The following is a 24,918-nucleotide window of genomic DNA, read 5'->3' on the forward strand; positions in this document are numbered from 1 at the left end:
TAAAAATTATTTCTAACATTTAATACGTATTTTCCCAAAAATATAATATTTGACATAATTGTGTTCCATTCCCACACATTCCAAAGCATAGATATATATTTCGATAGGCGCTACGATATCCACACATACCAGCCCCCTTCGACGCACATCCCTAACTAATTTTCACACGCCATTTTACAATAGAATTTGTGACGATCTGACGCTTTTTTCTATTCGGCCAATTTGTACGCAGCGAGTTATTAAAACTCCTGCAATTCTATTGATTAAAAAGAGACTGCACGCGACGTTTAATAGTCATGGAACGTAAGTATAGTTTTAACTCGCGCAAAAGTCGCAACGTGAATACATTGAAAACGCTGAAATATGTGCACTCTAGGTGGCGGTTATGGTGGTGGTTCGGGACAGGGATATAATAATTTCGCTGTCCCCCCACCAAACTACCAGCAAATGCCAAATAAAACGGGTAACTACAACGAGCCACCTCCGAACTACGGCAAACAAGGCGGTGGTAAGGCGTGCATGCAAATTTCGTGTTGCGGGCAACACACCAATACTAACACACTTATGTTTTTAAGGTTATGATTCCGGTTCCGGTCATCGTGGTTCTGGTGGCGGCGGCAACGGCGGCGGCGGCGGCTCATGGAACGACAGAGGAGGCAATTCCTACGGGTATGTTATCCACTTTTAGTATTTCGCTGCTGTTCAGTTACAGCGAGGCTATTTAGATCATGGGTATCGTAGTCTTTCCCGGAGGTTGCTTAAGTGTTATAAGAGAAGTGTATGCATATATAAACATTTACGAATCAATCCAGCCAAACCAATGAGAAAAAAGACCGAGCCACTACTGGGAACATGAAGCGTAATGTAAAGATTTTATTGAAATGCAAGCGATGCACTGTGCTGCATCAAAGTGTGAAACTGCTTGAAGCAATTCCTGCAATTACGACTTGTTCCGACTACTTAAAAACGCAAAAAACATAAAATTAGAAGGAAAAAAAAAACCGTATCCCCCAATTTGGCTATTTATTATTTATCCGCATGACTGTATTTCATGTACGCTTGTTTTTTTTCATCGAAAATCTGTGTAAAAATATTTAAAACTGGTATTTTAAAATGGTTTTGACGACTCAAATGAGTATAATGGTACAAAAAAAGATGACGGCCTGGGGAAACAAATATCTGCAATGCATAAATAATACTGGTAATACTGAATAAGTAATAAGCCGTTGCAATCGGAATAATAATGGTCGCCTAATGAAATCTATGGTGAATTCCTTGATATTTGCATAGAGAATCGCGCACATTTTATTATCGTTTTAAACTATATATATCATACAGTAAATCATCCATTCCTGACTTAAAACGATTCCATGCAAGCATAAACATGTTCCAAAATGAACATTCAAAAAATGTGTGAGTTCCCAAGGGGATGGTAATGAAAACCAGATCAAACATGACACAAGTGATAAAAAACTATCATTTTATCGAATATCAAACAGAAATCATAAAAATAAATAAATTGTGGCTCGAGGCAAAAACAATAAACAAAAAAAAATTCGATATAACAATTATTAATGCACAGTTCGGAGGAATTGGTATGGTACTGAGACTCTTATCATCTTAAGGTATTTACGTATACAAAAAAAGTTAAACAATTTCAATTATTACCTATTATACTTATTACCTATATACATATTTTTATACACATAAAAAGCAATGATTTTGCGTCTAAGAGAGAGAGCTTACCTCTAAGAATCTAAATGTAAGATAGTTTTAAGCAATATATTTTATATAGCTTTAATGTCTTGTGATTTTAACACCTACTAAACGTGAAAATACTTTTAAGATTAACTATTTATCATTTAAGCTTCTTTCATAGTCGTTAAGCAAAAGTATACAGGTAGTGTTTTGTGTTTAATAACGATGGAATCTCGCTGTGAGATACTTACTACCTACATTAGTGTATTTAACTAGGTCGAGCTCCTTCCTTCCCTCTCGTTTCTGTGAATTTGGTAAACAAATGCTTTTCCGATAGTAGACTAATGCAAACGTTAAGATTATGTTTATAAGAGTTAGATGTACATATGTAGGGCAAACATTATGTACGTTGTCCTCCTTGGCAGTTTGATCAGTGACTGCCGCCGCACTTGGCTCTAATTTTGAGAGATGGAAAGCAACAAAACGGACATTCGCTGTTTGAACGTCGTCGTCACTGACCGAACTGCGCCGGGTGCTCAATAGATGGCATTAGATGCCATTAAATCGAACAGGCAATACGTATTCTAACAAGGGATCCTAGGCGTATACCTCACCATACTGCATTAAAACCAAAATCAAAGCATTAAATAAGTTATTCAATATCCTCTTTTAGAAATGGAGGCGCCAGCAAGGACAGCTACAACAAAGGTAAAAATAATGCAAATAATTGCAAACATATCGAGTAATGTATACCAATATTTTTCTACATATTGAACTTGAATCTAAAATCGAAGTAGAACATAAAATTTAAAAACGCAAAAAAAAAAAAAAAAAAAAAAAAAACCCAAACCGATTAGAACATAAAACAGAGTCTAATTCCAAACCAAAAGAGTAAATAATTGAGTATGCATATTAAACAAACATCTTCCTTTCCTGGCGGCATTCTTTCATTGTGGGGCCTTGCCCATTTGAAATTTCGTCGAAAAGTCCACGCATCGTTACCTATAAAGTGTATTTTTAGCGTACTTTTCCAAATCGTTGATCGCTGTTTGATCAATATAATGGTTAACGACCGACTCGGTCAGCCCACGGGTATTTAGTATTTAATTTCTGTAAAGTGTTGTAATACATGTCAAAGCGTTGTCACGAATCAAATCAAGGGTTGGTCGGGCTAACTCCTGGCAATTTGGGGTCACCTGTTTGTGTTCTTGTGTACCAGTCAGTCTGGCTTTGAAAGCTCAAAAGCCGACCGCAACCCGTTCAAAGTGTCCCCATGTCGTCCCACCCACTGAAGGTTTTTTTTAAAAACACCTCAAAATTCTGGTTTCACATCTAAGTGTCCTGGTTAAAATGTCACGGAACAGCCAAGTATAGGATTCGGTACCATATGCGGGCGTCTACTTTGGCCCTCACCTTCGTTGCATTCTTTGGTGGTTGCAGTGAGGGGAGAAGTTCTAAAAAAAAAGAAAAAAAAAAAAAAAATAGTAATTAAATAAAGTAGCAGTTCCATTCTAAGCTATACCCTGCCTTGCCAGCTCGTCCTAATTTCCCATTCGCTTTTGTAGGACCCGGAGGATACTCGGGCGGCGGCGGCGGTGGAGGAGGTGGCGGCGGGTCCGGTGGCAACGACATGATCACCCAGGAGGACACCATCTTTGTCTCCGGCATGGATCCCTCAACCACCGAGCAGGACATTGAGACTCACTTTGGAGCCATTGGCATCATCAAGGCAAGTAGTAATGCATTTTAGGTCTCTGTAGCTACGTTTTAACCTTTGTATCTTTGTATCCCTTTGCAACTTTGCAATCCCAACAACAGAAAGACAAGCGTACAATGAAGCCCAAGATTTGGCTGTACAAGAACAAGGAGACCGGCGCCTCCAAGGGAGAGGCCACTGTCACCTACGACGACACCAATGCTGCTCAGTCCGCCATTGAATGGTTCGATGGACGCGACTTCAACGGGAATGCGATCAAGGTGTCGCTGGCCCAGCGCCAGAACAACTGGAACAAGGGCGGCGGTGGCGGCGGCGGCGGTGGTGGTGGTCGCGGAGGATTCGGCGGACGTCGCGGTGGTGGTGGCGGCGGAGGAGGTGGCGGCGGCGGCGGTGGAGGCCGCTTCGATCGCGGAGGAGGCGGTGGCGGCAATGGAGGTGGCGGCGGCGGACGCTACGATCGCGGAGGAGGCGGTGGAGGTGGCGGCGGCGGTGGCAACGTGCAGCCGCGTGATGGTGACTGGAAGTGCAACAGCTGTAATAACACCAACTTTGCCTGGCGCAACGAATGCAATAGGTGAGCAGAATTGAGATATAATAGCCTTCAACATTCCATTCCCATCATAGCTCCTAAAGATCCACAATTGCCTGCGAATATCATAGAACCCAAAGACGAAAAACTTATCAGTGTTTGAGAGCAGGCAATTTAAGCTGATAAGCCACATAATTGCCATAAGTCTTTATCTTTGGGGAACTACAAATTGAACAATCTTTGGCTTGCTACGTTAGTAATAATCACTTCCATTTGCAGATGCAAGACTCCCAAGGGCGACGACGAGGGCTCGAGCGGCGGTGGCGGAGGCGGCGGCGGCGGCTACGGCGGTGGTGGCGGAGGAGGAGGCTACGACCGCGGAAATGATCGCGGATCCGGCGGCGGTGGATATCACAACAGAGATCGCGGAGGCAACTCGCAGGGAGGCGGCGGCGGCGGCGGTGGTGGCGGCTACTCGCGCTTCAATGACAACAATGGCGGAGGACGCGGTGGCCGTGGAGGTGGTGGCGGCAATCGCCGCGACGGTGGCGGACCGATGAGAAACGACGGAGGCATGCGCTCGAGACCATATTAAGTGCATGGCAGACAGCCGAAGGCGGCACCTATTTTTTTCACTTTTACTTATTAATTGTAGCGAGAGTACGCTTTTAAATGTACTTTTAAAATTAACAGTCAGAGCAAATTTTAAATGATAATTGCCAGCACACATCTTCATTTGAACCGATTTCTATCCACACACACACGGTTATCGCTCGTTTTGACTGAATTATATTATATAATTATGTAATCTAATTTAACAACTGTAACTGTAACATGATACATACGAATAAACATATATATATATATATACATATATAGCTCATACGTATGTATAGATATATATATATATAGAAAATCAGAATCACTGCTTTGCATTTGGGAGTTGGCATCATTTCCAGCTAAGCTGACTAAGAAGCGGATTCCAAAGAATTCAACAAGTTCGCCTCGCCGAAATCTCCAGCGTATTTTTAACAACAAATGCGGAACACTTGGATAATTCAGCAACTGTTTCTTTTTTGCAATAACAAAGGTTGATAAATCCAGACTTTTTATTTTTAGAATTGTATTGAGGAGAATCGAGGCTGCGCCCGCTGTTTGCATGGTCGATGGATACCGGCTCATCTGCTTTCGGGGAAGGTTGCTCACTATTACATTTTTGTATTATTTTCTTTTATTTTCAATATACATTATTATTATTATATTACAGTTCATCTTTTTCTAGCAGGGTGTAGCGATGCTTGGATGGGCCAAGTTCCTTGAATTTGGACTCTGGTGGCGATGTACCCTTGCCAGTGTGTGGATCAGGTTCAATATCATTTGAGGGATCCGGCCCGTAATGAAATTCCCTGCAAAGCAAAGCAGCAGACCGTTTAGTATTCAAGCCATGGTGTTAGCAAAGGCGGCGGAGTAACAATTACCTGTGCAGCTTGCCACTGTAGAGATCCTGGAGGAACTGCTTCAGCTTGCCCGGCGAGTACATGTCGCTGAAGTGGGGGAACAGATACATGTGCTTGAACGAGTCGATGGCAATCAGGGGCAAGTCATCCTCGGATTTACCCAGATGGTGCAGAGGATGCGCGAATCGCTTGCCATCGGCGGTCAAAAAGTTGACGTTCTCTGCAAAGTTGCGAAAATACATTGGTCAGACGAAGTGCTCATATGCTAAGTAATCAACACGATGATTCATCTTACGTTTCTCATCCAGCAATTGACGCTCAATGATCGACTTGTAATCCTTGATTGAATTATGATCAGTTGGATGGTGGAAGAGAATTAGGAACGGCAGACCCTCCTCCGTAAGTTCCTCTGCATTCTCAAAGGTGATTTCACGCACCAGGGGCACACACTTCTCCTGGACCCAAATTTTGAGCTCATCGAAATTTTGTAGGCTGCCAGTGTAGGTCTCATCGTTCTCATGAGACAGAGCTACATCGGGTCTAAATACTATGATAGGTGTTCCTGAAAGCAACGAAAAAAAAGCCGACATTCAGTATTGGCTGGCAGGGCTTGGTGCGCTTGATAGATCCTACCTGGTGGATGCATGGCCTGGGCGGCATCTCCGAAGCCCACGTGGAACTGGCAGTCCTCCTTCAGATTTGTCGCCACCTTGCGGAATATGTCGTACTCTGGCTGGTCCCTACGATCGAAGTAGCCCAGAATGAGGCGCTTCTTCGAGTCCAGGTTCTCCAGATCCTTCAGGGATTTGAACTCCTGAATGGGATCCTCCAGCTGCTTCTTGACGAACTCGAGGAACGCTTCGGCCGAACGCTGTCCTCGGTATTCGCGCTTGCTGAGCTGCCCATTGCGGACAATTTTCAAGGTTGGATACTTGTTTATGTGGAAACGGGACGCGATGGCCGTTTCCTTGTCGCAATCGACCTTGCCTAGCACCACCTTTCCAGCCTCTGGAAACTCCTCCTTAATCTGCAAGAGAGATCCCATTGAATGCCACGTATTTATATTCGATATAAATTGACCATATACAGAGGTGGTCAAAAGTATTTACACAACGAGCTTTTTTTTCAATTAGTTGACAATTGAAAAAAAAGCTCGTTGTGTAAATACTTTTGACCACCTCTGTATACTATATGAATGTATCGCATTGTTTGTAAGCTTTTGGACTCACCTTATCTGCAGCTTCCGCGAATATAGGTGCTAAAATATTACTAAACCGACACCACTCCGCATAAAAGTTAAGGAAAACCAATTCATTAGACGCTGCAAGAAAACAAAGCGTGTTTTTAATGTAAAATTGTGGTATGTGTATAAAGAATACAACTGCGTTCAGTTATTAAAGATAATAACATTGAAAAACATATATTTTGTATCAATATTGAATTACTGGTTTATGTATTTATAATTGAAATGCATATGTATTTTTATGGAATATATTTAAATTTGTCACTGAATATATATATTAAAATTTAAGGGGTGTTAGCCTACGACGGCCAGGCTTTACTGCAAAAGTTAACCTTAGTAAAACAAATAAAATAAAAAAAAAACAATATAGTATTACTGCAGAAATGTGTACAGGACACACCCTATATAAAGGACCTTTTCAGGCAAAGCCCAAGCTTCGGACATTCCCGAACTGATGACCAATGGCTAGTGCCCATTTTGGCGGACTATCGGACCAATGGATCACATTGCAGCATGGAAAATAAACCGCCCTAATTAGGTTTTATCCAATTTGCACACCTTGTCCTTTACGAAAGCGCATAAAACTTATTTTACCACGTTGGCAGTGCCGAATTGAACGAGCCAGTGATTTTGTTTAGTGACACGTCAATGGGGCAAGTCGGCTAATTGATTCCCGCTCACGCTGGCAGCGGGAATGGCATGGGGATGACTGTGATGGTTATGGTATGGGCATGTCTCACCTAGGGTCATATCGATATTATCACTGGTCATGGGCACGGCTCCGGCGGCATCTGCCGGCTGTGTGTGCTGGAGTAGCTGTAGAATCTGTAAATTCCATAGGATGTCAGTTCTGGTTAGTTAGTTATTTGGTTAGGGGGAGCCAGAAAAGCCGGGGGCTGTCTGGCCGGCCCCTCCCCGCGGTTTCCCCGCCCGCTGATCGAGCGGGTGAGCCACTCCAGTGACCAGCGACCAGCAACATGACCAGACAGAACGGAACACGTCGACTCACCGCAACTAGGGCCACACACGGCCCAAGCTTTCCGATTCCGATTCTGGCTCCAAACATTCTCGTTCGGCTTCCGAATGGCGAATGCGGCTGGTGTGGAGTGGGCGTGGAATTGCGTGCACCGGCGGAGAGTCCAAGCGATCGGTTCTCTTTTTTTCTGATTTCAGTTACACATCAGCTGGAATGGAATGCAAACGTACGCACAATTTATAAGTTTTACAAATTTTTGGTTGATTTTATCGGCTGGCCAGTGTTGGTTAGTCTCGAATGCACACCTCATCGGCAATCGAGAACGATAGCTCAGTCACATGACTTTGCCATCGCTAACAGCAGCGATAACAGCGATAGCAGCAAACAACGATAGCAATTTCAATGGAAATGAAACAAAAAGTGTCTAAATGAATACATATGCATACATATGTATGTGCAACAACATTTGCAAATCTTTGTTTATAATAGCTGACGCTTATGGATTTTATGGTGGTAAATAGAGCGAGAAAATCTAGAAGCCAAGCGCGTTTTCAATTCGGCAATACGTTTTGAGCTAAATACCCCGAAAAGTCTGCTGAGCGAACGGTTTGTGGAATCCAAAAACCAAATGTGTGTGCATACATATGTACGATTGTAATGTGTTATTGTTGCTCCCCGAAATATCGAAACACTTACATACCTACATAGACAAATATACGTATGAGTTTATGCAAACATACACATGCGTAAATGTTTAATTACTTTGTTTATGACAACATACACGGCCATAAGAATACGTCGAGTACGATAATCGGCCATTTTTCGCCTATTGGCTATGAAATCGTGATAATCTAGTCTATTGGTATATATGTGCGTGCGTATGTAATGCAGCGACATATATATATGTGCATACTATATATTGCGCACCTTGTGGAACTGCAACTGTGTGTGCTCACATAAATGTATGTACATTGTACATTGTACATCCATACGTGCATAATATATATGCAGTGCATTATCTATATTGCCACCACGACACTCAAAAACTCAAATATTAACTTCGATTTGTTCTAAAAGTGTTGATTGTGTCCAAATTATCATCCCAGTGACATTTATTTGGCTTTGTTTGTGCACTGCTTAATGCACATGCACACATGTACATAGTATTATTTATTTATTTATGGGAGCCACTATACTATACGTATCGAATCGTCCCAATAACATCGCACACACACTGCTGTGCGTAATTATGTATTCGGATGGTGGATATAAGAGATATATGCACCTATAAGCGACAACCGGATTTCCAATGACACCCAAATCGACATGCCTAAATATAAGCAAATAAGTAATTTCGAATACGTTACATGCTAAGTATTCTTTTAGCCGATTCACACAATGTCCGATGGATCACCGCCTCCATCGATTTGCTTTATCCGTGCCGCCGAATCGTATCCAAAGTCACAAATGGAGAAGGAAGACTCCCAGCTGTTCGTCCCGTTTCAAGAGTGTAGGTGCTCCCCCATATGCTGTTATCCAAAACACCTGCTAATCTATAGTATATATCCCACCAGTGGCCGGCGAATCGATTAAGTACCTGGGGCGCACGGATGATGGTGTCCTCGCCCTGTCCAATTATCGGATATTCCTCTCCAAGCAGTCAACCGGCTACGAGACCTACGTTCCACTGGGCTTAATCGAATCAGTTCAGGTGCGAGATTTGTTCCAGCTGATTGTCAATTGTAAGGACGCCAGCACTGTGCGCTGCTCCTTTCCGTCGGCGGAACAGTGCTCCGACTGGCAGCGGCGGATCCATCTGATGATCGGGGTTCCCGAGTCACTGGAGACACTCTTCGCCTTTCCCTTCTACTCCTGGACCTGCGATGTGCTCGGAAGTGGCAATGGAAGCGGTATTGTTAGCGCCCAAGCCAACGGAAACGGCCTGATTGCCAAGGATCGTTGCCTAACGCTACACAATGGCTCGGCGAAGCCCACAGCCAACGTCACAGCGTCGAATCCTCTGCCCGATCCTTCCAGCGAGACCATCTCAGCCGCCATGAGCAATCGCCTGCAACGATCCGTGCGCTATGAAAGCGACTTTAAGAACGAGGTGGCCCGCTTGGGATTCGATCTGAAGGGCTCGTGGCGCATCTCCACGGCCAATGCCGATTTCAAGCTCTGTCCCTCGTATCCACCCAAATTGCTTGTGCCCTGCTGTATCACCGACGAGATGCTCCACAACGTTGCCAACTTCCGGGGATCGCGAAGGCTGCCGGCTGTCGTCTGGCGGCACCAAAAGTCGGGCGCCATCTTGGCCCGATGCAGCCAGCCGGAGGTCGGTTGGCTTGGCTGGCGCAACACAAGGGACGAGCAGCTACTCAAGGCACTCGCCGATGCCTGTGCCTTTGACAGGGGCGAGCACGCCAGGCATTCCACCTGCGCCAATGCTAAGGCGCAACCAACAAAGGGCTCCAAGGAGACCAACGGCCAGTCGGGCTTATCCGGCAAGAGTTCACCATCTCTGGACGATTCCTCGCATGAGGAACTCACGCTGGATGAAATCAAGGTAAGTTTATTAACAAAATAGCCGGGTATTCTTAGAATAAAGGTGTCAGTTACCATAAATTCATAAATTACTTAACACGGAGCAGTAAAAAGATGTCAAAATGATATAAATTGATCATTGCTCTTCAATTGTATTTGCTTTCAGAAAATCCTCATTGTGGATGCTCGCAGCTACACCTCCGCAGTTACAAACCGTGCCAGAGGCGGCGGCTGTGAGTGCATCGAGTACTATCCCTGTGCCGAGATTGAGTTTATGAACTTGGGCAACATCCACGCCATTCGAAAGAGTTTCCATGCTGTCCGCCAGCTTTGCGCGTCATCTCCCGATGATCCAAAGTAAGTTTACTAGGTGATTATTAAAGATATGCATACATGAAATGGAATCGTATTCTTACAGCTGGTACGGACAACTGGAGAAGACCATGTGGATGCAGCATCTGTCCGGCCTGCTGGGAGCCACCATGACCGTTGTGCACACCATCGAGAAGAATGGACGACCCGTCCTTGTGCATTGCTCAGACGGCTGGGATCGCACCCCGCAGATCGTGGCCACGGCGCAATTATGTTTGGATCCCTACTACAGAACGGTTGAGGTACGTCGATATACATCCATTTTTTTGTTCTATGGCTTATACTTTACCCACTTGCTTGTATTTGCAGGGATTTCGCGTTCTTGTCGAGCGTGAATGGCTTAACTTTGGACACAAATTCGCCGATCGCTCCGGAAATGGTCCCAATTCCGATGAAGTTAACGAGCGATGTCCAGTTTTTCTGCAGTGGCTTGATCTTGTGCATCAAATACACAGGCAGTATCCATGCAGTTTTGAGTTCAGTATAAGCTATTTGGTAAGTGGTGCAATGGAATTTCGCACGCAGTATAGTGCCCCTTAACTAATTGTTATATATTTTTGATCAGATCAAACTGGCGCAACATTCGTTGTCCTGTCTCTTCGGCACGTTCCTATGTAATTCGCTCAGAGAACGCATCGAGAATTCAGTTTTCGACCGAACGTTTTCCGTGTGGCCATTTTTAGCGGAAACTATGTATAGAAATCCTCTCTATAAGCATGAGACTGAAAAGGTGGTTATCAATTTGATATATGCTGTCGGCCTAAAGGATAATGCTAATGATTTTTGTGGTTTTTTTTTAGGTTCTTTGGCCGGCGCACAGTGTGCGGTTTTTATATTTTTGGTCTGATGTATACCTTGGTAGTTTAGGCAACAAAAATGGAACTGATCTTCCATTACTAAGTAATGAAAGACAGAGCGGACACAATGGTGAGTTGAGTGGAGTTCTGATTGAAATTGACTCACTTTTTACTCTTTACTGTCACAACCAATAGGCCTGATGGCGAAGACACGATCTTCTGAAGACTTAACAACGAATGAGTTGGGACAGAGCACCATTTCCAGGAGGTCGAGTGATCCCAACCTAACCGTTGAATCCATGTAGGTCAACTGAAGATTATTCGATCCGGCAGCAAAATGAATTTTGTTCTTTTCCCTGCGATTCAGTGTTACAGATTGTTTCAATGCCAATAGCAACTCGATGTTTGACATACGATCTGAGGCCAACAACAGTGTTAGCGAAAATGTCCAAGAAAGTGTTAAAGACTCCAAAGAAGTAGAGCTGGACGTGACGGATGCAACTGAAGTAGGTCCATGTGGCCGTTCAAATAATCCCATTCCAGATTTCCATAACGACCAAAGTACAGCTTCTAACCGTGATATATTGGAAGTGGAATCACAAACGCAAAGGCGAAGTTCCTTGGTGTCGTCCTCACAGCTGATCCCTGGGCCTGTCTTCATTTTTGGCTCATCCGAAAACGGTAAGCGATGTTAGCATAAAGCAAAAGAAACTTAACTTAACTTAACTACCTTAATGGTTTCAGATAAAAATGCAGTTCCTTCGGAATCTGAAGAATCCTTGGCGACCTCACAGAAACTAAACCCCGAATCTGGGCGACCTTTCTTCATTTTTGGTTCATCCGAAAACGGTAAGAGATGTTAGAATGAAGCAAATGAAACTTACTTATTAACTATCCTTATGATTTCAGATCAAAGTCCAGTTCCTTCAAAATCTGAAGACACAAGTGATATTTGTCGCGCCCTGTGGCATGGCGCAATTGAAACCAGCACTGATACCCTTATTCCTGCGGAGCCCGTACAAAAACCGAACAGCGACAATAGCAGTAGAGATCACATAACACCGCCCACAATGGAACTGGTCAGTGGCGATAGAAAGCTGGAGTCGACTACCACTGTCCAAGCCAGTAAAATCAGTCAGAGCTACAATAATTTGCCGAAGGTACACATAAAACCGAATGCCGTGATATGCCCGCAGCGGGTAGACGCTTTTCCGCATCACCTGGACCTACAAGTGCCAAGGGAGACGACGGGAAATCCGGACCGTTGCAAGCCGGAAAAGTTAGCCAAAGATGCGAATGCGAATGCCAATGCCAACGGATCCCTGCTGACATCCGAAGGCTGCAACGGCGAGGAAAGTCTCTTTATATCACCCGACCTGCAGCGGTTCGTGGGCCAGTCGCCATTCGATGCTCCCTCGGCGGGCGGACGAATACGACGAAATACCTTCGGATCGAGCTACAGTCGCGACATGAAGTGCACAGCAGAAAATGGCAGGTGAGTTGTGTGTACCTTCTCATTGGACTGAATCAAAAAACTCTACTTTCAGCGCACACCAATTCCCGTCGTCGGGGATCATTTCGTTGCCCCCAACACCATTTCAGGAGAGGGCGCAGTTCACTATATCCTGTCCAGATGGCCTGGCTCACGGACTCAGCGAACAAAACATAAGACTCCACCAAATCGTACAAGAACACAAGGTGAGCTCCAGTACAAAAGCAGTTTTCTTTATAGGGATTTTAATTACCTACATACACTATTTCAGCTACGTGAGGAAATGCTACTGCGAGAAATACACGGTATGCGACTGGCTCTGTTGGAAAAAGGTTGCCCCAGCTGCAACAGCATCGTTTCGACAAATATGGAACATGTAAATAATGATCGTTTAAGATACAAAATGCGTGCATATATTCTTGAAAAGCGTGGTTAATGTTAGATATAGACCCTCGGTGCAAAGTGTGCGCCCAATATGCTTAAAACAGGGGCCTTGGTCTTTGGAATCTCACAGTGCATATTATATAAAATGAGGATTTGACCCATGCCCAAATCCCCAGAGCACGATAGTGGTGGTGTTTGAATCGAGGGCAATACTGCAATCTAATCATAAGTAGCAATGTGCATTAACTGTCAGTCGTCTAATTATTTAACTCTTCTTTAGGAAAATGGATCGGATATCGTTGAAAATGCTTCAACATGTTCCTGGGAGGCCGTCGAAGAACGTAGCGGTCCCGCCTCGTATGCCCCTTCCTCGATCCAAGAGAAAAAAGCGTCCAGTGTCCTCTGGGTACCAGACCATGCTGTTTCGCGTTGCTCTAGTTGTCAAACTGAGTTCTGGCTTGGACGAAGAAAACATCATTGTCGGTGCGCATCCAACACTTGAAACCTTAATGTTTTACTCTTAAAAAATGTTCAATATGTATGATTTTCGGCTTGAGTTGAATATTACCATTTTTAGCGATACAAAATTCCTAGACCTTAATGTCAGTAACTAAGACTCGAGTACCTTTTTTATGACTGTGCAATATTACGATTAAATTTGACTATTCAATTTTTTTTCTGATGCTCATATTCAACTTGGGTTGAAAGCGCGTTATAATTTTCTTACTTTACTGGGATACATGACTACTATACTAACAGTGTAAACTATGCTAATCAAGAATATATAAAAGTCAAATAATTCATTTATTCTTTTAAGTTTTTTCATCGTAGCCTAGACTATTTCAGCAAATCAACGCAGTCAGTTGATATTATTTATAAACCAGTTGTTTCGTTTGCGAAACAAACATACGACATTTTAGAGCAGTTAATAAAGCGAACACTATTTAATGTAATTACAGATCTTGTGGAGAAATTTTTTGTGCTGACTGCTCGGAGTTCTGGGCGCCGTTGCCAAACGAAAAGCTTTTTAACCCAGTTAGGCTATGTGGATCCTGCTACACGAGCGTCACAACCAATGTCCAGGAGTACGCTGCGGTACCTGTAGAATCCCAGGCGAAGGACGATGAGACGTCTTCTGCGAATTCCTAAGCGCTTTTCCTTTTCCCAATTCATTTAAGTCTCCTCTGTTGTATCAATTTGTACATATTATTACTCAAAAATATTTATTGCATATGTGAGCACCATAATAGCGAAAAGTTCATCTGTGCGTTTATATAGAACACGAAATTATACAATTTTGTTAGAAATATATATGTGGATATATGGAAACAATTGTAAATTAAAATACAATCTTTAAACAAAAGTCATATTCGTTTATTCAAAAGGGGTTAACAAAATCATTAAAAGCACTGAATAAGTAATTAAATAGTGTGAAAGGTGTGTCTTCCTAACATTCCGAAAAAAATATTTTTTAAATGTTTCTTAAGTTTTTTTCTTTTTTAACTGTCAGTCGAAGGTTTTACGCAAAGAAACAAAAAATAAAATTCGACTTTTAATGTCAGACGTTGAATCTTTTATAAATTTGCTTTTAAAACACATTTATTTTTAAAAGTGTTCAAAAATGTTCCTATATCTTGCGTAATAAATGTATTTCTTCCTATTAGTTAAGTTATCCGGCAATGGATACAAAATGTATGTACCTCGTACCTCATGCTGTTGTTTTATTTTCATAGCTTAAAAATATATAAAATGCACTTTTTTATATAAAATTAAAGAAACAGTTAATACTATCAATAGCAATAATTAAATCACGTACAAAATTTGCTATCGTTATCGATACTGAACCTGTGTGAAGTGACTATAAAAGCTGCAGGTGTAAACCTTGGCTCAGGTAACATATGTATATCGATAACTTTTTACCCATACAGTCGTAGTAGCGCCAAACACGGCGTTGTTTCGAAGTTTTTTTTTATTAGTTTCATTCCTTAAATTGTTGTTATTTGTGGTCCTTCGAATATGTGTGATGTCCGAAATCTAATTGACCTGACCGAATGGGATGAGCCCAGCAAGGAGACGTTGCACGAAGAGCCGGAGGACTCTGTGGTGGCCACGAACTTTGAGGTGCCCTACGATCCCTTCGATCTGATGGAGAAGGAAGCTTGCATCAAGGTAAGGTTAGGTTGCATACCACTGGGATATCCAATTGGCCGCAAAACGGGTCTACCAGTGGGATTCATTCGTACAGCTCACTAAAAACTCAATTGTGCCAAATTTCAGGGCATGACCTTGACGTCGCAGATCGAGGAAAAGGTGTCCAGTGCCGAACGACAGTATCCGGATCTCGAGAGCGAGAGTCCTCCGGTTTGCATGCAGACGGACACAGCGAATGCGTCCGCACCAGGATCAGGAGAAACAACCCAAAAGAAACGCTCGAACAGCTCATTCCAGAAGCAGCTCCTCAAACTTAATGCCTCGCGATCCGTGATCAACACCCCACCTCATAGTCGATCCAAAACGGAGTTTGAAAGAACAATCCTGAACGAAAACCTGCAGATGCTGGCGGCAGAGTCGCCACTGAAGCTTATTGAGGACGACGACGTCATGTCTAGCAGTATCAATTTCGAGGAAGACCTTAAAATGTTACGTATTCCCATCCTAGACGCGCTAAACAATGCAGAACCCAAGGCAATAGCCGAAGACAATCACGGAAACGTAAACAAAATTGATGTAGTGACTCAGGAGGGTCAGGAAAGTCCACAGACACCAATCGAAAACCAATCAAATGGCAAGAGTTTGAGCCAACTCCTCGAGCAGCTGAAAGTTTTGGCACACGAACACGTCGAGAGGTCGAAGTGGCATCTGTTTGACTCGGCAATTGAATCCATTGCCGCTGTCATCTTCGGACCCGGTGGCTCTTGTCTGGATGCTAAGAAAGCCGAATCAACTATACCATCGCCATACTCATACACCCGCCAAGGAACATTCGATCTCGAACTTCAAGTATGTATTTACATTACAATGTAATCCTAGTAAAGGCATGGAATTCATTTTCGCTTCTATTATAATAGGCATGCTTGTTTATCTATTCATTTTCACTGCCAATCATCATATCGCTTGAGTGTCTTATAGCTAACAATTCTTGTACTTCTCAAATTCAGGGCACAAAGGCAAAGCGTTCCCTGGATGCTAACCAAATACAGGAGGAGGAGATCGATGTACCAGGCAGTAACGTTCAAAGCTTTCCCGATGCCATGGTCTGTTCAACCGCCACGTTTGATGGCGAATCGCGACTGGATGCATTTGATAAGGACCTACTTCCTTCCCTACCATCAATACCATCGATACCTTCGATACCGCCCGTCTCAGTTGCCAGAAAGGAGCCATTTATGACGGAGTTGGTCGACGAAACACTCGCTCAGCAGATTAACGAGCTGCTGGAGCGGCACAAACTGGCAAACACGGGAATGAGTGATCACGAACAACAGCAGGGAGTTGATCCCAGGACAGTCATACTGTTGGTGAACCCCAGCAACTACAGCAGCACTCAGGTGGCATACACCACGAGCAACGTGGCCAAGACTAAACCAATGCCTCTACGTGAGACCAATGCGGCGGGCTCAATGCGCCGTCGATCGTCGTCCCTTTCCATTCAGGACAAGTCGAAGCTGCCCAGGGAAGTCCTAAAGTCCGATCGCCAGGTGGAGAATCTGCCGCCGCCCAGGGAGACCAAAAACACAGCCACTGTTGGGCCGATGGGTGCAGCAGCTGCCTTTCGCCAGAGGAGCAACTCCTTCTCCACGCCCAGCAATCCGTCCACAAAGGCCTACGAAAGCAGGCGCACTCTAATGAGCAGCCGCTTGAGGAACCCAGCCATAAACGAATCGGTGACCAAACCCAGCGGAAGTGTTAAGGCGACGAAGCCCATCAAGCCGGTGATTCCCATTATGAAAGTGACCGCAAGCAACGAGTCCACCTACCTGAATCCGTTCCATCCGCGTGTACCCGAAACGCCCATCTCATCGAGGACCAAGCCCGCCCAAAAGATATCCTGCACGAGCACACCACTGCCACAAATGCGCACCCAGCAGCGCAGATCCCTGAAGCCAATGGCCATGACCGCAGGATCGGGATCCCTGTCCAATGTCTCCTATTCGACGCCCAGCATTAGGGGGCCGAGCTTGTGCAAGAAGAGCGGTTCCGGCTAGAGGGTAGAGAGCGTAGGAATGGGGGCATTGGGTGCACTTCCTTGGCCCGTGGGCGGTGGCGCAATGTCGCCTGAAAGTGAATTCGAATGTGATGTCTGAGGTCAAGTTTTTAACCTTGCAGATAAAACGACAATGTGAAAACGGCTTGGCTATCTCCCCCCATATTTTTGTTTCTTCAATTTGTTTTTCCTTTTTTCTTTTTTTTTTGTTTTGCCCGACGTCAGAAGATAAAGCGAACTGATATGCAGTCTGCGCACTCCATACTAAACTTTAGCGAATTAGTTTTCGTTTCGAAACGTATTAGCAGGTGTAGCCAGTCCTTTTTGTTTACTTTGCACTCGAACTGAACGAACTAATTAGTTAATTTATCTTTGTTATCTCACTAACCCACTAAGTTACTCATAGTGCTTGAAATCCCTTTCCAATTTCCCTATGTTTTTGAAATCCCTTTCCAATTTCCCTATGTTTTTGAAATCCCTTTCCAATTTCCCTATGTTTTTGAAATCCCTTTCCAATTTCCCTATGTTTTTGAAATCCCACTGAAGTGGAGTTTGTTAAAGAAGAGATTTGAAAGTAAGCCCAGCATATCAGAAGAGAACAAAAATAGCATTTAAGGCAGGTGAAGCCGTTTGACCACAAGTATCCTACGTTTTAAGGATTTGTCCATTGATTTAATACCTAGAAGTATGTAGCCAGATAAGTCGCTTGCAAAGCACACGCCCTATTAATTTCGCTTTTCTCAGCTGGCTCGAAAGACCAGCGAAGAATAATTCAATAAAATGAGATTATCAGTTAAGCAATTTCCGTATATTTAACGTATGTATGTGGCGCTAGCATATCACAACAATGAACAAAAAAAAGTAGCAGCAGATAATAATGAGTTACTGGTTGAGCTTGCTCTTGAGAATGCTCAACTGGGTGAGGCAGTTGTCGCGGTAGTTGCGGCGCTGGGCCAACTGATCCAGCGGCACCATCTCGCCCAGCTGCTTGGCCACCTCGACGGCGACGGGGCCCTCCATTTTCGGTGTCGGTCCCATTGTCTCGCTAACCGCATAGATGGTCTTCGAGTAGCGCTCGAAATAGTTGGCCATGCCCTCGGCATTCAGATGGGCCGTCTCCAGGGGACCCAGGAAGGCGTAGCGCGGTCCCAGTCCATTGCTCATCACGCTATCGATGTCCTTGACGTTCAGGATGCCGGCCTCGACCAAACGCCATGTCTCGTTCAGGATGGCATACTGGATGCGGTTGAGGGCGAAGCCCTCGATCTCACGCGACAGCGTAACTGGTTTCTGGCCAATCTCCTCCATCAGGGCACGGGTCTTCTTCACCCATTCCGGTTTCGTCCACGGCGCAGGCACGATCTCGACCAGAGGCACGTAGTACGGTGGGTTGACGGGATGCGAGACCAAAACCTGTTCACGAAATCAAGCGTAATTGGGCTTAGTCATGGCGGCGTTCTCATCGAAATCCAATTAAATGCGAATCGAATTGGGCACAAGGACGGCGCAGCTTTAAATTAAAGCAATTGCAGCTAAGAAGAATGTGTCTATTGTATGCACTACGATTAACTTAACTAACTATTCTTTTAGCAAGTAATCAGCTCAAGGTGCAGATATACTATGAGCTCTTGGCCCACCAATCTCAAGAATTCAACTCACATTGGCCTTGTTTTTCAGATCCGCGCTGAAGAGGGAGGGCAGAAAGGTGCTGGTGGAGCTGGAGAGGATGGTGTTGGGTCCGACGACGGCGTCCAACTGCTTGTAGAGCGCCTTTTTCAGATCGAGACGCTCGGGGATGCACTCCTGCACGAAGATGGCGCCCTTGACCAGCTCCTTGAGGTCGTTGGTGCCCGAGATGCAGGCGAATTGCTGGGCGGCGGTCAGCTTGCCGCGCAGCAGGCCCTTGGCCTCCAGATCCTGCAGCTCCTTCTGCGTGGCAGTCAGCGCGGTGGACACCTGCTCGGGCAGGATGTCGTACAGCACCACCTGGTAGCCCACCGAGGCGAACAGCATGGACCAGGAGCGACCAATCAGACCGCTGGAATGGTAGCAAAGCCAGTCAGCACCTGCATATCCTAACATCTCCTGCTCCAACTCACCTGCCAACAATGCCAACTTTCTCGTTCTTCGCCGACATCTTTGTTTATTTACTTATCCCGAATTACTTCGATGGAGTTGGATTTGAGGAGGAGCTATGGAGGAGCTATTGCTGTCGACCGCCACTTGGCACAGCGTACATGCGTTTGAGCAATTAGACGGCAGCGCAACCGGTTTAATATTCGGCGATAACCACGCCAGAGGTGAACCCAAAAACGAGAACGAGACCCGAGAGCCCAAGTGTTTGTGGGGTGTTGCGGACGCGCTTGATGGGTGTCGCTGGAGATTTCGGAGGAGATAGTGGGCCGTGCGATAACAATGCCGCCCCGTTGGGCAATTGGACGATGCTGCCACGCCCACCGCGCTGTTTACACATCACTGAGCTGCCGCGTACCTGGCATTTAGTACCGTTGGCTTTTAATGCAGGCCCCATTTTTTGTTAAAATAAACCAAGGAGTAACTGATTGTCCATGAATTGATTTATAATCATTATTGATTTGATTAATCCCTACAAGCAAGTCACATAATTAAACTTACAAATGCCAGCATAGGTACACTTCATTTTGATAGCTTTTACCTTGGCTAGGTACGCAGGACTGGTACCTGTACCTTTTCCAACCGGTATTTTCCACTCGGTGGGTGGTGGGAGGGTGGGGGGGTGCTTTAGATAGTCCAGTCCATCAAAAGTTCTCGTGGAGCTACCAATTTCCTAGCGGGTGTCACAACGACAAAACTGTGCCAAGATGCCCTTAATTTGACTTTTATTAATAATGCCATTTTATAATGTTAGTTTAGCTACTACGGCGGGGTATCTTTGTGATTGTCCGTGCACTTATGTATTTGCTACCGGCACAAAAATAACCCCGCGAATTGTTTACTAAGCTTTTTGAGCTTTCGCTGTCTTAAATATAAGGCAATCAAATACAGAGGTGGTCAAAAGTATTTACACAACGAGCTTTTTTTTCAATTAGTTGACAATTGAAAAAAAAGCTCGTTGTGTAAATACTTTTGACCACCTCTGTATATTTGTAGAGCAAATGGCAATAACTACGTCAAGAGTATTATTAATCTGATTCGAGGGTTTCGTTTCAAAACTAGTTTAAATGTACGTTTTTCAATACTCTGCCTGTTACAAATTAAAAAAATATAGGCTAAAATATTCCTTAAATATGATTGTGAGTTGTTTTTTTGTTTGAGTCTATTTTGTTTGTTTAGTCGTAATCCCTACTGACATATTTATCACTTAATTTCTTGTGCGAGAATGGTACAAATTTAACTTTTAGTTTCTCCAATCTTTGGTTTTTTCCACATAATAAATTAAACGCGAGGTCTTAAGATTAGAATGGAAAACATGATCTTGCTTTTCTCATCTGCGATGAGTATATCATAAGGTTTCTTCGTGTTTTACTTGTACATACGATGTGAAACCAAACAACCTAAAAATATAATAACCTTTGAAAGGGTATACAAAAGTTATACTCTTACAGGATTAACTTTCCATCTTTCTTATTTCCCGTTTTTTGTTTAAGCCAGTGTTGTTAATGTATTCAAACGAACACGAAAGGAATCTGATTAGTGTATTAAAAGTGAAATTTGTATTGCTTTTTTGTTGCTTAACTATTTTATTTGCTTAATGTGCTTTGCTCTGCAAAAGCAAAGTGCAGCTGAGAGCTGTAATATCTAATCGGTGAATTACACATGTGCATATTTACAACTAATTCAGTGACTAACTGATAAGATTGCAGCATTCGTGATAAGAGCAGCCTGCATGGATCTCCCATCTCTTTCTTTTTGACTTGGGATTCTAGCTCATCGCGTTCAATGCCTCCTCAAATGGACCCGCAAAATTCAAAAGGCCGGCGTTTCACGCATTTAGTCATATTCAAAAATATACATGTTTTTTTTTTTTAATTTCCTTCTATGATTTAATTTAAAGTTAGCTAGAATGCTGCTTATAGTGCCATCTTTCGACCCTCTATCGATATCTCAACTGCCCTGCGGCTCTCCTTCAGTCGCTTTGAGTCCAGGAAACGTTTCATGTGCTTCTCGTAGCGGTTTGGCTTGCGTTTTGTCGACTGAAATGGGAACCAATGCGATCAAATGAATAAGTGGAGACGAAAGCCAGGGCGCTTAATGCTGGACTACTAACCGCGGAGACTTCACCCTCGACGGTTGACTTAGGGCGGATGACGTAGTCCTTGTTGGAGGGCATGGGAACACGGGCGCGAGCCACCCAGCCGGGATCTCCGGGACGCAGCAGCTTGTCCTCGTTGGAGAGGGTCTGATTTAAGGTAGGTGCTTTGCTGCTGGAGGAAGGCTCTAGATCCGGACTCTTATGCCGGTGACGCGACATCTGCGCCAAATCGCGCTCCTGACGCTCCTCCTTGCTCATCGCTGAGAAGTTGCAGCTAACGTTGAATATCGGCCGAGCCCATTCGGAAATCAGGCGACCAGCGCGATCGCGATTCGACTTGGTCTCCTGGGGGTGTTTGTACAAGTACATCACCGCCTTGCCAATGCCCGACTGTTTCAACAGTCCCTTTTCAATGGTAGGAAACTAAGGGACGAGATCCCATGCATGAGAAGCCATATAATATAGAATATTCTATACACTTACATCTGATAACAGTTTGAGAATACTCTCGCGTATCTGAAGACATGGCAGACTTTTGTTTGGCAGGGGCGCTAGCCAATCTGTAAGTACATTGAGTATGTTGTGCTCCAAGAAGGCCAGCTGCAAGTGCTTCTTGATCAGCTGTGACATCACTTGCTTCAGCATGGAAATCTTCTTCGTGGCCGGCTGACCTGTCATGTTCAGCTGACGGTCGTCGTCCGAGGCGTTCTTCATGCTGACGATAAGCTGATCGATCAGATCATCGTTGTCGTTGATCAGATCAATATCGCGCTTGCGACGCCGCACTCGCTTCTCCTCCTTCTTCCTCATGAGCATAGCATCAAAGTCGGAAATAAAGTTACTGTTCCTGCAATGGCAGTTAATGTAGGGTTAAAATATATTTGCCTGCAGGAAACGAAGTCTTACTCTGGTTCATTTGAAATTGGTGTGTTCTCATCGTCAGAGCTCTCTGTGATTTTGTCTTGTGATTTCTCTTTGCCTATCCCATTGTCCTGCTCATCCTCTTCATTGTCTGTGTCCGTGATTTTTACACGCTTCTTTGTGACCTTCGGTCCGTCGTCTACATTGAAATAATACATTAATTAAGGGCCTTGAAAAGTTGTAGCCAATATTTACCATCAGAGTCGCTGATGGCCAGTCTTTTTCGCCTGGAAGCAGTCTGGGATGTGGCACTACCGGACCGAGACCGGGATCCCTTTCGCGAACCACCGCTAATGGAGCGGCTGCGGGAGCGGGAACCGCTTCTAGAACGCCTCGATCCGCTCCTGGAGCGCCTGGATCCACTTCTAGAGCGCTTGGAACCACTCCTAGAGCGCCTGGATCCGCTTCTAGAGCGTCTAGAACCACTTCTGGAGCGCCTGGATCCACTTCTCGAGCGACTGGATCCACTTCTCGAGCGACTCGATCCGCTGCGGGATCGTCTCGATCCACTCCTCGATCGCCTGGAGCCCGAGCCACTGCGCGAACGACTGGATCCGCTCCTAGAACGTCTGGAGCCACTGCGTGAGCGTCTAGAACCACTGCGTGAGCGTCTAGAACCACTGCGGGAACGGCGAGATCCGCTGCGAGAGCGCGCCGATCCACTGCGAGAGCGCCTGGATCCGCTCCTAGAACGCCTGGATCCGCTCCTAGAACGCCTGGATCCGCTTCGGGAGCGAATGGAGCCACTTCGGGAGCGTTTAGAACCACTGCGCGAGCGCCTGGAGCCACTTCGAGAACGCCTTGATCCAGATCCACTGCGAGATCGTCTAGATACGGAGCCGCTTCGCGAACGTCGGGAACCGCTCCGCGATTTATTTGAGCGTCTAGAGCCGGACCTACTGCGAGATCGCTTAGATCCACTGCGGGAGCGACGTGACTGCTTAGAGCCACTGCGGGAGCGACGTGATCCACTGCGGGATCGCTTAGATCCACTGCGGGAACGCCTGGAGCCGCTGCGTGATCGTCTAGAGCCACTGCGGGATCGTCTAGAGCCACTGCGGGATCGTCTAGAGCCACTGCGTGATCGTCTAGAGCCGCTGCGCGAACGTCTGGACCCTGCAGGCGATCCCGGTGCTGCGCCAGAATGACGGGAGCCACTGCGGGACGGAGCGGAGCCGCTCCGCGACCGACGGGAACCGTTTAGGGACTGCTTGGAGCCACTGCGCGAACGCCGGCCACTGGCTGCCGAGTGCACCGATCCGCTGCGGGACTTATGGGATCCGCTTCTCGAGCGGGATGCGCTCTTCCTGGTAGCACTGCGACTGCGACTACGCGAGCGGTCGGCGATGGCCTCGGCATTATCATCACCATTCTTGGGTACCGGCGAAGGAGACTTGCTCTTGCTCTTCTCTGGCAATACTGGCTCCAAATTGGTTGCGTCGGGATTGGTATCTTGAATTTCCTTTAGCTCCGCTTCTGCGGCCGTGTCTGTTGTGGTCTTCTCGAGTGGCTCGGATAAGGTGTCGGCTTCGTCGCCGCCGGCCTTTTCTGAAAATTAATTTTATAAAATGGTTAAACAAGAATTTCCATTTAAGAATCAATTTGGTAATCAACCTATTTCAGACGTTTCCATTTCGTACTAATTACTCTAATAAATTTGTTGTAGTGCACAACTAAATTTGCCTACTCAGTTGATCAAACTGACTTCAGGCTCAAAATAAATAATTCCTGCAATGGCTTATAAAATACGACGCGATTTTATTGCTCGGCATTTGTCAGGGCCAGTGGAACGAATGGAAATGGAACCGCAACGCTTGTGGTGCACGCACACACTCATGCATACACGCTGTTTAGGGCCCTTATACACGGCAAGCCTTTTGTTATCGATAACAAATCTTCTATGATATGACATCTGAAATAACTTATTCTATACAAATTTAGGTTCATAAGTAAAATATCAAAATGACATTTGTCTTTGGACAAAAGTTTTCTTTTAAAAATACATTGCGACATCAAGGTTACGTGTCAAGAAGTACCATATTAATCCTTGACAATCGATAACCAAAATTATAAAAATAGATTTAAGTTGTTAAATCCGAATGAAAACTAGGTATTGCACATATTCATAGTCATTACTATTACGTATTTTTACCGCTCTTTCTTGAATTTAAAATAATATAATGCATTTTATATAAATAAATTTGAAATATGAGGATTATATTTGCTAATAAATTTTATAAATAAATTATTTATATGCTACCAACATTTGCATTAAATTAATCGCGATTTTCGATCTTACGCAGTTTTTATGTTTCAACTACTCTTGTTTAAACAAAAGATATCGAGAACTTAG

General features: G+C 44.7%; 6 protein-coding genes across 12 annotated transcripts; 3 read left to right on the plus strand and 3 right to left on the minus strand.

Moving 5' to 3' along the window:
- Window positions 1-160: 160 nt before the first annotated feature.
- Window positions 161-4,866, plus strand: LOC117147626 (RNA-binding protein cabeza). Of its 3 annotated transcripts, XM_033314590.1 has the most exons (7): window positions 161-303; window positions 377-508; window positions 576-669; window positions 2,372-2,406; window positions 3,264-3,427; window positions 3,517-3,989; window positions 4,224-4,866. In XM_033314590.1, exons 1-7 carry the CDS (start codon window positions 297-299, stop codon window positions 4,537-4,539), a joined length of 1,221 nt encoding a protein of 406 aa, XP_033170481.1. In that variant the 5' UTR covers window positions 161-296; the 3' UTR covers window positions 4,540-4,866. The 3 variants fall into 3 exon arrangements, with proteins under 3 accessions (XP_033170481.1, XP_033170482.1, XP_033170483.1); XM_033314591.1 differs by lacking the exon at window positions 377-508; XM_033314592.1 differs by lacking the exons at window positions 2,372-2,406; window positions 3,517-3,989; window positions 4,224-4,866 and having other exon boundaries at window positions 162-303; window positions 3,264-3,396.
- A 291-nt stretch (window positions 4,867-5,157) lies between these two features.
- Window positions 5,158-7,919, minus strand: LOC117147625 (endoplasmic reticulum resident protein 44). Its single transcript, XM_033314589.1, has 7 exons — window positions 7,654-7,919; window positions 7,385-7,469; window positions 6,631-6,722; window positions 6,035-6,428; window positions 5,697-5,963; window positions 5,423-5,621; window positions 5,158-5,350 (listed from the first exon to the last, which is right to left on the minus strand). Exons 1-7 carry the CDS (start codon window positions 7,708-7,710, stop codon window positions 5,206-5,208), a joined length of 1,239 nt encoding a protein of 412 aa, XP_033170480.1. The 5' UTR covers window positions 7,711-7,919; the 3' UTR covers window positions 5,158-5,205.
- A 78-nt stretch (window positions 7,920-7,997) lies between these two features.
- Window positions 7,998-14,542, plus strand: LOC117147623 (myotubularin-related protein 4). 5 transcript variants are annotated; one of them, XM_033314581.1, is made up of 16 exons: window positions 7,998-8,133; window positions 9,007-9,130; window positions 9,195-10,186; window positions 10,331-10,521; window positions 10,583-10,778; window positions 10,846-11,031; window positions 11,102-11,266; window positions 11,337-11,463; window positions 11,529-11,634; window positions 11,701-12,014; window positions 12,078-12,182; window positions 12,243-12,828; window positions 12,881-13,031; window positions 13,097-13,201; window positions 13,490-13,692; window positions 14,169-14,541. In XM_033314581.1, exons 1-16 carry the CDS (start codon window positions 8,119-8,121, stop codon window positions 14,356-14,358), a joined length of 3,756 nt encoding a protein of 1,251 aa, XP_033170472.1. In that variant the 5' UTR covers window positions 7,998-8,118; the 3' UTR covers window positions 14,359-14,541. The 5 variants fall into 5 exon arrangements, with proteins under 5 accessions (XP_033170472.1, XP_033170474.1, XP_033170475.1 ...); XM_033314583.1 differs by having other exon boundaries at window positions 8,014-8,250; XM_033314584.1 differs by having other exon boundaries at window positions 8,014-8,226.
- Window positions 14,543-15,131: 589 nt separating this feature from the next.
- On the plus strand, window positions 15,132-18,210 carry LOC117147189. The gene is made up of 3 exons (XM_033313991.1): window positions 15,132-15,378; window positions 15,487-16,209; window positions 16,368-18,210. Exons 1-3 carry the CDS (start codon window positions 15,226-15,228, stop codon window positions 17,412-17,414), a joined length of 1,923 nt encoding a protein of 640 aa, XP_033169882.1. The 5' UTR covers window positions 15,132-15,225; the 3' UTR covers window positions 17,415-18,210.
- Window positions 18,200-20,069, minus strand: LOC117147190 (lambda-crystallin homolog). Its single transcript, XM_033313992.1, has 3 exons — window positions 19,513-20,069; window positions 19,073-19,451; window positions 18,200-18,826 (listed from the first exon to the last, which is right to left on the minus strand). Exons 1-3 carry the CDS (start codon window positions 19,548-19,550, stop codon window positions 18,296-18,298), a joined length of 948 nt encoding a protein of 315 aa, XP_033169883.1. The 5' UTR covers window positions 19,551-20,069; the 3' UTR covers window positions 18,200-18,295.
- A 1,303-nt stretch (window positions 20,070-21,372) lies between these two features.
- LOC117147603 (IWS1-like protein) lies at window positions 21,373-24,370 on the minus strand. The gene is made up of 6 exons (XM_033314553.1): window positions 24,180-24,370; window positions 22,761-24,113; window positions 22,551-22,704; window positions 22,128-22,491; window positions 21,660-22,067; window positions 21,373-21,585 (listed from the first exon to the last, which is right to left on the minus strand). The coding sequence occupies exons 1-6, from the start codon at window positions 24,196-24,198 to the stop codon at window positions 21,463-21,465; spliced, it is 2,421 nt and encodes an 806-aa protein (XP_033170444.1). The 5' UTR covers window positions 24,199-24,370; the 3' UTR covers window positions 21,373-21,462.
- Between the last annotated feature and the right edge of the window lie 548 nt (window positions 24,371-24,918).

The sequence above is a fragment of the Drosophila mauritiana genome, chromosome X, assembly GCF_004382145.1.
Source record: "Drosophila mauritiana strain mau12 chromosome X, ASM438214v1, whole genome shotgun sequence".
Lineage (NCBI taxonomy): Eukaryota > Metazoa > Arthropoda > Insecta > Diptera > Drosophilidae > Drosophila > Drosophila mauritiana.